At 40.7% G+C, this 11,953-nt stretch overlaps 1 protein-coding gene across 3 annotated transcripts in view; it reads right to left on the reverse strand.

Moving 5' to 3' along the window:
• Window positions 1-4,682: 4,682 nt before the first annotated feature.
• The window catches only part of SERTAD4 (SERTA domain containing 4), a 50,842-nt gene continuing 43,571 nt past the window's right edge, over window positions 4,683-11,953 (reverse strand). For all 3 annotated transcript variants that reach the window (XM_018576424.1, XM_018576503.1, XM_018576583.1), the window contains exon 4: window positions 4,683-5,867. In XM_018576424.1, the coding sequence (XP_018431926.1) occupies window positions 5,142-5,867 (726 nt within the window). In that variant the 3' untranslated portion in view covers window positions 4,683-5,141. The remainder of the gene's footprint in view (window positions 5,868-11,953) is intronic.

Below are 11,953 nucleotides of genomic sequence, written 5' to 3' on the forward strand. Positions count from 1 at the left end.
AGGAGTACAGCGGTATGGTGTGCCAAGGAGATATATTCATAACATAGCTCTTCTATTCCAGCCCCAGTACTGGGCCTCACAAATACTCTATTGGCTAAATGAACACAAATCCCCAGAGACCCACTCCAAAATCTTATGGAAAGCCTTCCCAAAAGGGTGGAGGCTGGTATAGTGGTGGAGGGTGACTCCATATTTATACCCAAGGTTTTTGGAATGGGATGTCCAACAAGCTCATATTGGTGTGATGGGCAGGTGTACACAAACGTTTGGCCATAAAGTGTATCTATACATGTACTCAAGGGTTATCGAAAATGCTTGGATTATATATAGAGAAAAAGGACAGCCACTAAGTGTTCCCATTCCCTGCTGCTGAAGAGGGGCGTCCTGTAATTTAAAAGCCACTGAGTATACCTGAACCTGGATCAGCATTATATCTGGTCCTTCGGACCCCTTATCAGTCAACACCTTACTGCTGAGTTTACAACAGCAGACCCCACAAACCCATGCTCCTTTAGTAAACAGGTTAAGGTTAACTTTATCATAACCTTTTTTACAAACTAACAAAAAAAATCACATTGACGTACATTAAAATGTACATGAATTCATGTTAAAAAAGGTGTGTTAGCACATGTGAAAATGTATGCAAAAGTGTATTATATCAACATGTAGTAGTGCAAGAGCAGAAATATGAGCCATCCCTGATGGTAAGATCTCTCAGTTTTAATTTTTCACACTCGCTGCAGAATTTACTAAGCAGTCCAACTTTTTCTGTTACATTTTTATTTTATGGAGAATACATTAGGAGAGAGAACAACTCAGAACACTTGTGTTTGGACTAGATCAAAGAGACTCCAAGCCGAGTAGGAAAAGAGAAGGGAGATTTCACTGCCAGAGTCCGCATGATATGTAAGAAGTCAGTAGCTGACTACTTCTAGACTCATCCACCTATAAATTAATTATCATTGTGAAGCCAACTGGCCCTTTAAGAATGTGCAGATTAATTGCCTCGAAGAGCGGCTGGTTATTTTAAAGGAAGGTTGAAACTATAAAGTCATGATGTGGTTTATATAATAGCTGATTCCAGGCACGCATCAACAAAGAATTCTGTGTGTGTTGAGTGAAACCGCAAATCAACATCAGGCAAACTTACATCCTGCAGCAACCTAACACTTGCCTGGTTTTGTGTGAGGAGCGTCCTCTGGTTTTTTTTCCATCGGCGAGTTTAAATATAATCATATATAACACTTCCTTATAAGACAAAGGAACCTGTCCTATACAAATGGAACTCACAGGGAGTGTAGGTATATTTTCTAGAAAAAAAAATCGATTTTATTATTATCAATGTGAAGCAGCAAACTGTTGAGAACATGCATGCCAAAATTCTAAGTAGAGATCCATACAAAACATTTTTGTTTATTTTGGATAAAGTAGGGAAGCTTAACAGTTAAGCTGTTTTCTTGATCTTACATCACAGGACACAGGCAGATATATCTTGAATGAATGGGACATCCTAAAGCAGTGCAACAGAAGGGGGCAACACAGCAAACAACTGCTAACAGACCTGTGAAAACAATAAAAACCAACTCCAACAGGAAACTAGAACAGAAGGAGCTCACAAGTCAGAGTCAGAGGGACTTTGCAGCCAAAGCTAGCGTTCACAGAGGCCTGAACAGTCACTTGGTAAAACTTGGCAAAAGTGTGAACAGAGGAGCAGGTGGAAGCCTTACAGATCTGGGCCTACTGTCCCTAGCAATAGTGAAACAAGAATTTGGCTTCTCAAGAATGGCAAACAGGGAGTTAGACTTGTGGATTGAAGCAGTATCTAAAAGGTAAACACTAATGGCCCAAACCACATCCAAAAATTGGAGAGTAAGTTCCTTAGCATGTATAGGAGGAGGAAATAAGGATGGTAGGACAATGTTCTGATCAAGATGGAAGGCAGAGACCACCTTAGGCAAAAAGGAGGCCCTAGGCCTCAGAACCATCTTATCCTTAGTGATAATGCGAAAAGGTTCTTTACAAGTGAAAGCAGCCAATTCAGGAACACGCCTGGCAGCAGGGATGGCAATGAGGAAGGTCACCTTGCAAGTGAGTAGGGCCAGAAGGTGATCTCCAAGAGGTTCAAAGGGTGGTTTCTGCATTGACAGGAGTAAGTAGAGGTCCCACAGACACACTGGAGTGCATACATAGTGGACAATATTAGCGACCCCCTCAACAAATGCCTTCACTAGAGACTGGGAGGCAAGAGGCCAATGTAAAAAAATTTTGTCTAGGCCATACTGAATGAAAGAAATGATGTGTCCCATGAAGTACTCCCTGGTATGAAACCTTCTTTCTTTGTACGAAGCAAAATTAGCCTCCCAGGTGCAATGGTCGACCTTGTGGGAGGTCAGCTTCCTAAAATTCAAAAGCCTAGGGATAACAGCTCCTGAGAGGCCTCTGTCTTTCATGACCTGGGCTGCAACAGCCAGGACATTAAAGCCAGTGACCGAGAAGCAGAGTGGAATACTGGTTCTTGGGACAGGAGGTCTGGACAATCCAGAAGAGCTCATGGAGAGCCTGCCAAGAGTTTGGCTACATCAGCATACCACAGTCTCCTGGGCCAGCTGGGAGTAATGAGAATCACCGGAATGTCCTCCATCTCACTCCTGCAAAGGAGATGAGGCAAGAGCTTCAAAGGAGGGAAGGTGTAGATCAGGCTAAACTGAATCCATGGAGTTACTATTGCATCCACGGCGAAGCCCCTGGGATCCCTGTTCCTGGTGACAGAACCTGCCCAGTTTGTGGTTAAACCTCAACACCAGCAAGTCCAAGTCTGGTTTCCCCTACTTGAGATAGACGTCCAGAAACACCTCTGGGTAAAGGGGTCTAGACGTTGGTGATTGAGGAAGTCCGGAAGTGAGGTAGTAAAGGGAAAACCTCTTTTTAGACAGCTGTCACTTCCCCACTGGAAGACTTCCCCTCCCCTCCTCTTCCAGTGGCAACTATAAATGGTGGATCTTACATAATTTTCAGTCCATATTATAACAGTCACAAAGACAGGGATAAAAACCTACAAAAATCCAAAGGAAAAAAACAGAGCACTGCAAAGCAATTCATACGCTGATAACATTATTCATCTGGACAATTTAAACAGAGTCCCGGCCTGGGATCTCCTCCTCTAATCCTGCACCAATCTATCTAAAACTGAAAAAGAAGTGTTGGCTTTATGCACTTCAACAAAATTGAATTCATGAATGGGTTTATATGACAAGGTTAAAGAACAGTAAGATCAGTTTCCACCTTCATTTTGGAGTTGCTTATACTATGAGTGCAGCTTGGATGCTGATGCAGGTTGCAGATTTCTTCTCTAATACCATTGCTTACTATGATAGCTTTTACTCATTTTTATTAAAACATTTCAGAAATTCTGATCTTTTCTTAATATATTACCTAAATATCACATGCTTTTAAAGTGAAATAAAGGACCACTACTTCACCTCAATATTTATTTTAATGCAAATATTACCGATGAAATTAAAGTCACTACAGCATAAAGACAGGAGGAGAGGAAATACATTTGCAATGCTCTAAAATGTAAAATGTAAAAAAAAAAAAAAAGCTCTGAGTTTTAGATGCACCCAGGAAAGGCTTGTTTAGTGCCCCCAGACATCCTTCCTATGGCTAGAGGAGGCTTTAATGTGAGAAGTGCCATAGTTACACTAGGCACTCCTACACACACACATAAAGAGTGAATTGAGGCATCCAGGCCTGCGTGCAAAAACAACTATCAAATCTTAAAAAGCAAATCCACCTAAAACTAATTACTCAGTAATAGGCATCAGCAGGACGGTTCTGTACCTTTCCCACTTGCTAATGTGGCAGCCCTCCAGAAAATGATACTTCAGTTATCCATGGCATCACCCGTTGTCTTCTCATATCTCTGCCCTCCATCACAACCATGACAAAGCCATGCACAGTAGTGCCACTCTTTTTGCTTATTCTTTGTATTGTAAAATAACTAAAGAATTCAGCAGCAAGAGTAAAACCATCTCACAACAGCTATGACAAGTGGTAGAGCTAGAGAACTCATGTTGGAGACCCTGAGAGATACAAGAAGTTTGTAATCAACTTGCCAACATCCACTGAACACTATGGGTACCAGAATACTACCAGTAAGATGAAAGTGTTCTTGAGAACTCTTCTGTCCTCTGGAAAGGAGATCCCCGTACCCACATTTTTCTCACTCTGCTCACTTCTGTTGCTGGCCAACCCCTGCCCCCTACACCCTAGAAGAATGGTAGAGGAAACGGATAACAACATTGCTCAGCATAGAATTTTTCTGTTCATGAACAAAGTCTGCCAGAATCTCCCTGTTGGTTCTCCAAGAATCTTAACTGAGTTACTAGTTTTTGGTGGGTTTACTTTTTAAAGGGGATTTCCACTTTACCACTTAAAATCTCTCCTCTTCCAACTTCATATTAGAAATCACAAGCTCAGAATGTACCTAAAGTGCACCTGTAGGGAACAAATTAGTTATACCTTATTTGATAGGTGGCTGCCAGTCCTTGCACAAGCGTACTGCGTGTCAGGGACACGCCAGATACTTCTGATCTTTCACTCTTCTCCACAGAAAAGCAAAAGATCCAGCAAGATGAAAATCTTCCTTTGCAATAACAATGCCCTTTCACTCCCAGGTTCTCTACTAAGTTGGAAATGACCAGGTTATTGCAAGGGATGGTTGAAATTGGAAGCATTGCTCGCCTTTTTCAGGTGAGCTATGGCCACAAGAAGTCCACAAAAAAATGTAAACAATGGCATAGGCCTCATGAGCCCTGCAGTGTAAAGTGGAAACCCCCTTAAATGAGGCACAGATTCAGACTAGAAAACCATCTTCATTTCATATGCCCAAGACATGGGCCGTACCGAAAACCAAAAATATAACTGGTTACCTGTTTTTAACAGATTTTGAAAAAAATTCTTATAACACAAATAAAAAACACTGACATTATTTTTCATATCAGAAATCCCTTGCGCATTGGGATTCTCATCACCATATAAAGCTACAAAAAAACTTTTTTTTTTTCCACTGCGTAACAGAAACCCCACTTCTGAGTGACATAAAAAAGTCATAGACCAGAATTTCACCAAAATTACAGTGCTCACATTTTGTTCCCTTTATTACAGCAGAGTTTGTTGCCCGGAGAAACCTCTTTCTTCCGCAGAGATTTTTTCCATGGTTCACTTATGCTAGACTTTTCGCTGCAACCAGCTGCCAAAAAGTCATAAATGCGACCTCTGCGTTCAAAAGCCCCACCTGCGGTTGCGCCATCACAGCCTGAGTTGAGAAGGCTTCGTTTTTCCTCTGCCGTTTCTTCCTCGTGCAAGTTTAGCTTATGAGGAAGTCGTGCATTAGTCACAAAACCACCACATGAAGGCCCCTGGATGTTGTTCCTGTAGGAAGCAACATCTGCTGAGTTGTAATCCAAGTGGTGAGAGCATCCTGGCAAGGACAGGTTACTGCTGGATAGCGAAGAAGCTGCGGCATGCCCTCCATTTGCATTAACAGTCAAAGGAATGTTTAGATAATGGCCCCCACATTCCTGGTAAAAACAACATGTCTGAAGGCTACTGTCATCCTTGGCTATCCGAAGGCGTTTGCGGTAAGGGCAGTCCTGGGGCACAAACCACTCCTGTGCCGACGTTGATCCCAGAGCGCAGGCGGAGAAACACCAGTTGTTCTGCAGTAAGATCTCTCCGTGAATCCTTTTCATCAAGTTGTTGATGAGGACCGACCTTCTCAAGAATACTTCTGGATCATCGATGAATTTTAATTTCTCCAAGGACATGTAGAGAACATGGGCCCTCTCCTCAAAGACAGATACATTCTAAATGGAAAAAAAAGAATAGTCAAAACAATGTATTCCATTAAACAAACATATCTAAACTAGAGGTGCAGAACCTGAGGGTCATCATAGCACCTCACAACCAACTGCTTGCGTCTAAAATATTTATGGACGAATAGCAACATGGCAAATAACACTTTTCTAAAAAAGTAAATGTTACTTATAACCATCTGATAACCCCAAGAATTTTTGAAGGAGTCCAGACTCACAGGTGTTTCAATAAAAGTAAAAGCTGGTATTTACAAAATCCTTTTAAAGACAATGGGGTCTATTCACCAAGCTGCCGAGGGCAGCCGAGTGAATGACCGATCTGAAGTGAAGTGAGCCGAACACTGTTCGGCTATTCACTTCAGGCTGGTACGGCTGATTTCAGCCGTACATCGGCTGAAATCAGCCGTACATCGGCTTGCTTCGAGTGGCTTCGATAGACTCCAATATTAAAACTTTGGAAAGCCGAAACTTGTTTTAGTTAAATGAGTAGAGAGGGTTAAAACTTCTATCAAGCTAGCGTTTGCTGTCTGTATCCAGCTGGGAAGATATTCCTTCACTTCCTGTCCTGCAGATGCAACAGGAAATGAGAGGAAATCCCTTCACAGACAGCTGCCCCTTTGGAGGATTTTTGGAGGGTGAATCTCTATGGTGGGGGCAGACAGCTATAAAAACTCAAATAAGGCTTAAACAGTTGTAAAGGCACTTCTCCTATGCTGGAATGTATTAGTCTTAGTTCAGTGCATACTGTGAGCTTCTCACATTAGAGCAATGTGCAACTCTAGTAAGTCAGCTAGAGTCCACCTCATTTCCTGGCTGGAGGATGTCCAGTATCATCCAGCCTTGCCCACTCCTTCAGACTGACATCCACCCATCAAGGCATTTTGATTTTTGCATAACCCCTTCCAAGAGTAGACCCACTGCTTGAATCAGTGCAGAGGGTTCTTGAGATGAGTACTGAGGCCGCCCCCACAAGTCATGATCACTGCATTGAGAAGCATAGAGACCCAGTGATGATGTCACTGGGTTTAAATAAGGTATAAAATGAAAACCAAAATGTTTTATTTTAAAATTTCATTAGCATGTTGATAAGGGGGAAAGGAGGAACAAGGGAAAGCAAAATATAAACCGATTTAACTTCAGCTTTCAGCATTTTGTTCTGTCCTTAGGAGTCTGTGCAGCACAGGTTTGGAGCCCCAGCTGACACAAATGAGAAGGGAAGTGACAGATTTGGTTCTCTCTTCAGGAGCCGGATACTGGCATCATGCAGCACAGATTAGGAACCCCCGGCTGAAAAAGGTAAAAAGGGAAGTGACAGATTCTCTTTGGTTTCTTTAGAAAAAGAAAAACAACCTATGCACATGATTAAATAAACTTGTGGTTTCTTTCTTGTGCGTGTCAAGGATTTTAGTGAGGAGATCTTCATATGCAATGACGACAGTATACCACAGGAAATCTGAGATGTCCTTTGTAGATACACAGGCGCCATGTATATAAATTATGCATTCCTTCTGGTCCTGTCTATTATAACTGATCAAAGTCAGGCTGTGCCATTGCAGCCACTGAGAAATGTAAATTTATTTTTAACTTCAACTTTTTAACTTCTTCTTTACCCATAGGACACCATCAAACACGAATGGTTGCACTTGGCCTTTTCTTTATTAATCCAGATAGTTTATGACAGGTGTATGATATTTTATAGGGGAACCAATACAAGTGGAAAACATCCCTAGGAAATGATGGGAAGATACTATATCATGGCAAAAGCATTGCTGTTTTCTCTGTGTATAAATTTTCCAAGGCCTAGTTATGCCATTTCTGTTGGCTGGATTCTTTCCTTCCTTTGTAATGACCATGGCAGCTGAATTAAACTGGGAATCCAAGTAGGCATAACTGAGCAAAAAAATTGCAACAATGTGATTTAGCTTTCCAGTAACTACACAAAATTATCATTTATATTTTGAGTAGAACTAGTGTATAGCTAGTAGATGTCTAATTTTTGTGTATAAGGTGAATACATAAATATGAATAACTAAAGTTAATAAAGTAACAACAGATACTAATACACTATCTGGCGAAACGTACGAGTACACCTCTTCAAGTATTCCCATTCAGGTGATTCTAATGCTAATGCTACAACATGCAAGGACCTTTCAGATAATTATGCCCTTTCAACCTTGTGACAACAGTTTGGAGAAGGCCCTTTTCTGTTCCGGCATGACTGTGCACAAAGCCAGCTCCATAAAGACATGGTTTGAGGAGTTTGGTGTGGAGGAAGTTCACAGGAGAGATCTAGTTCTGCATCTAATTTTTCCAGGTGCATCAGTTGATAAAAGGTTTCGGGAGAGTCTAGCTATGGAGGGAGGGTCCTGAGACAACCATTCCCTCATTATACATCATTTTGCCACTAGGAGACATATGCTGGTCCATTGTCCATTGGTCTGATGTGTAGTGGAGGAAGATGTAGCTGCATTATTCCAATACCTAAGCAGTAATATCAGTGAATCAAGGCATATATTGTCCTCGCAGCTCGGCAACATAGTCAAGGACCTGAGACCAAAAGAGTTAAGTCTTAGGACATGGCCATAGACAGTGAAACAACATGGCAGCAGGTCCCCCACATTTAGGACAGCAATTACCGGATGTAGTGTTTGGATGGCTGGTTCCTTTAAATATGAATGCATCTGTGTACTATTTTGCATTGAGTGTCTCTCCATTGTTCATTGACTATCACCAATCTGGTTGTACGAAAGCCTGATTTTGTGGACAAAGTCATCTACGGGTATATCTAGTGCCCATTTTGCCACATTTGAGTCTTCCAAAGGGGTATATGGTCGAGATGGAAACCTTTGTATTGGCAACTAGTTTATCAAAAAAAGTATTAGCTAGTGCTAATGAGTGAGAGATTGCTAAAGTGAGTGCTAAAGTGAGAGATTGGGAACTACAGTTCATATAATTGTGGTGAATTGAGAAAAGTGCAAGTAGTCTCCAGCAGGTACATTCAATTTGTTGATAAGCTCCTGAAATGTGAGTAGTCTAGTAACGTCAGCCAAAAAGATATGGCTGAGATTAGTAATATATTTAGCCCCCAATGATGAAAGGCTATATAATCTTCCCCCAGGGAATTGAAGGATCACCCTTAATGGTTAGGTGTTTGGAAAATTAGTGAGGTAATTTCAGGTATTTACGAACCTCCCTCCAAACCACCACCGTCTCTCTTGTCAGAACATTCATGTGAAGATGGGGAGGTAATTTAGAAACAGTACAGTGTAATATTGTGTGGAGCTTCCAGGGGTCTACCATTCTAAGTTGGAGTAGTAGGAGGTGGCATGTAGCCAATCAAGAGTGTCACAGTAAGCAAGATAGATTGTACATTCTGACATTTAGAAATTATACACCCCCTCCGTCTTTGTTAGATACAACTTTTTGTATCACAACATGAGGTCTCTAGCCCTGCCAGATAAAGGTGACATCAACATCTTTATGCTGCAGCAGAAGTGGAAGTGTTTGCATTGGATATAGCAACTTCGAGAAGTTAACCATTTTAATCCAATGTATCCTGCCAAAGAGAGAGACTGGCAGGTCTTGCCATTGCTGCAGTTCCTTACAAATTTTCACTATCAGGGGGCATAATTTATAGTATACAGGGACATGGGAGTTTTCCAATTTGCAAACCTAAATAAGTAATGTGGCCTTTAGCTACACTAAATGGGGTAAGTGTATCCCAACTGATCTTGGGGTTCGATGCTAAATGCAGAACTTCTGTTTTAGAGACATTAATGCGTAGAGCTGACCATGTTGGCCAAATGAGATGGCGAAGTCCCAGCCCTCCTATTTCACAGAGAGTATACCTGATCTATCCTCTCTCAGCTCCATAACAGAGTTGAAATCATCACCCAAGATTTTGTTTGAATTTCCATCTTGTAGCACCCAGGAAATAACCTCTTGAAAATACAATGGAACAGGCGTAAATATTGTATATTCATTATATTTCAGACGGTGTAGAATAGCGTTTTATTGAGCAGAATAGCTTAAAAAAAAAAAAAGCATTTTTATTTTTCTCCTTATTGCTGGTTAAAGAGATTTCCACTCACTTCCCGTTTTTGGGGAGAACCTTTTTATTACACAGGAAACCTGACAGTTCTAAAGCTTCCCCACCCTACCCAAAACTAAAGTAAATGTGGCTATATGTACACTTAAATCTGTGATTTTATCTGGTAAAAAACGATATACTAAATATAGAAAGTATATACAGTTCTCAGCAGGAACAGAAAATTGCCTTTTAGCCAACCTCTTCCCCTTAGTACACAATGCATCATTTCAGATGATGATCTCTAAAATAGAACAAAAAGAGAGAAAACTCAGAATAAACAGGCTGAGTATTATCCTAAAGCATGTCACTACTGCCCTCTGAAACACTCACTTCTCTACAATGTATTGACTTCTTAACCCTCCTCATTTTCTGCCTGATGCCTGAATGTGAATGTGTCATTGCCTGCCATAATTTAAAGGAATGTCTAGCAAAAACAGACACTAATATATAAAAAACACACATCTCTGGCCATAACGTTAACCCTTAACAAGCTCCAGAGAGTGTCTTTATATATTGCCAGAGGAGCACTTTTAAAACCTCAGCCTGGTTAGCCCCCCAAATCAAAATGTTTGAGCAAAACGTAAGCAGTTCGTTAGATCTTTGTTAGATCAGGTTAGATTAATTGTTGTTTACAATAGATCTCACATAAAAGAAGAGATATTAACAGTTATTTTCTGGGGGGTTAACCCTTCTTTAGCCCCCCCCCCCCTATTAAAAAATTGACCAAGCAGATAGCTTTTTTGGAAGCTTTTTGTTAGATCTCACATAATTACAGACTTATTAAGTGATTAATGGGGGCTAGCCCCCCCCAAATTAAACTTTCTGGCCAAAAAAACATTCAGGTCAATAGATCTTTGTTAGATCAGATAAGAGCAAGTGGTTTTAATGTTAGATGTCACATAATTACAGAGAAGATATTGATAATTGGTGTTACATTAGGGGGTAGCCCCCCTGCCCCCCCCCCCCCATTATATTTTTTTGCAAAGAAATCATTCAGTCTAATATGTGTAAAAAATAAGTCACAGCAACTAGCAACAGCAACTTGAAGATGTTTCACTGGACATCCGACCAGCTTTCTCAATTCAGAATGACTTGTACAAAAATTATCTGGGAATAAATATGGTGAATGTTGCTCCAATCCACATAATCTGTTAGTCACAACTAGGTGTTGATTTCATTTTCATAATTGGAGCTTGGAGGTGTTATTAACCTGCCCAGAGAGAGATGCTAAAACAGCATAGCATATGGCAGACAATAGAATACAGGCTAATAGATATTTGTTAGATCGGGTAAGAACAAGTGGTTTTAATGTTAGATCTCACATAATTACAGAGAAAATATGAATATTTGGAATACCATAACCCCCTTATGTAGCACCAACTATCCATAATATCTGTGTAATTATGTGAGATCTAACTTTGAAATCACTTGATCACTTATCTGACCTAACAGAGATCTATGAGCCTGAATGATTTTTTGCCAGAAAATGTAATATTGGGGGCTAGCACCCCGACCCCCCCCCGCCCCCCCCTTATGTAATACCACCTAATATCTGTGTTTTTATATATAACAAAATAAATAGTAATAGTTGATCATACCTGATCTAACAAATAGCTTCCAAAAAAGCTAACTGTTAGGTACATTTTTTGATAAGGGGGGGCTCCAGAAAATAACTGTTACTATCTCTTCTCCTATATAAGATCTAACACAATCAGCAATTGATCTAACCTGATCTAACAAAGTGCTATTGTACTGCATAACTTTCTAAAATTCTGATTTGTGGGGGCTAGCCAGGCTGAGGTCTGTTTAAAGCCCAACTCCAGCCAAATCATTTTTTTTCGTTTTGGATACAGTGGGTAGGGGTTAAATCCCTTACAGCCTTTTATTGTCTTCTGTCCCTCCCATTTATACATTTCCCCTCACTTCATACTAGAACAGGGAAGGCTTACAAGATCTGACAATGTTTTTATTGATGTCTGTTGCCCCC

Source organism: Nanorana parkeri, unplaced genomic scaffold (genome assembly GCF_000935625.1).
Source record: "Nanorana parkeri isolate BGI_ZX_2015 unplaced genomic scaffold, ASM93562v1 scaffold1, whole genome shotgun sequence".
Lineage (NCBI taxonomy): Eukaryota > Metazoa > Chordata > Amphibia > Anura > Dicroglossidae > Nanorana > Nanorana parkeri.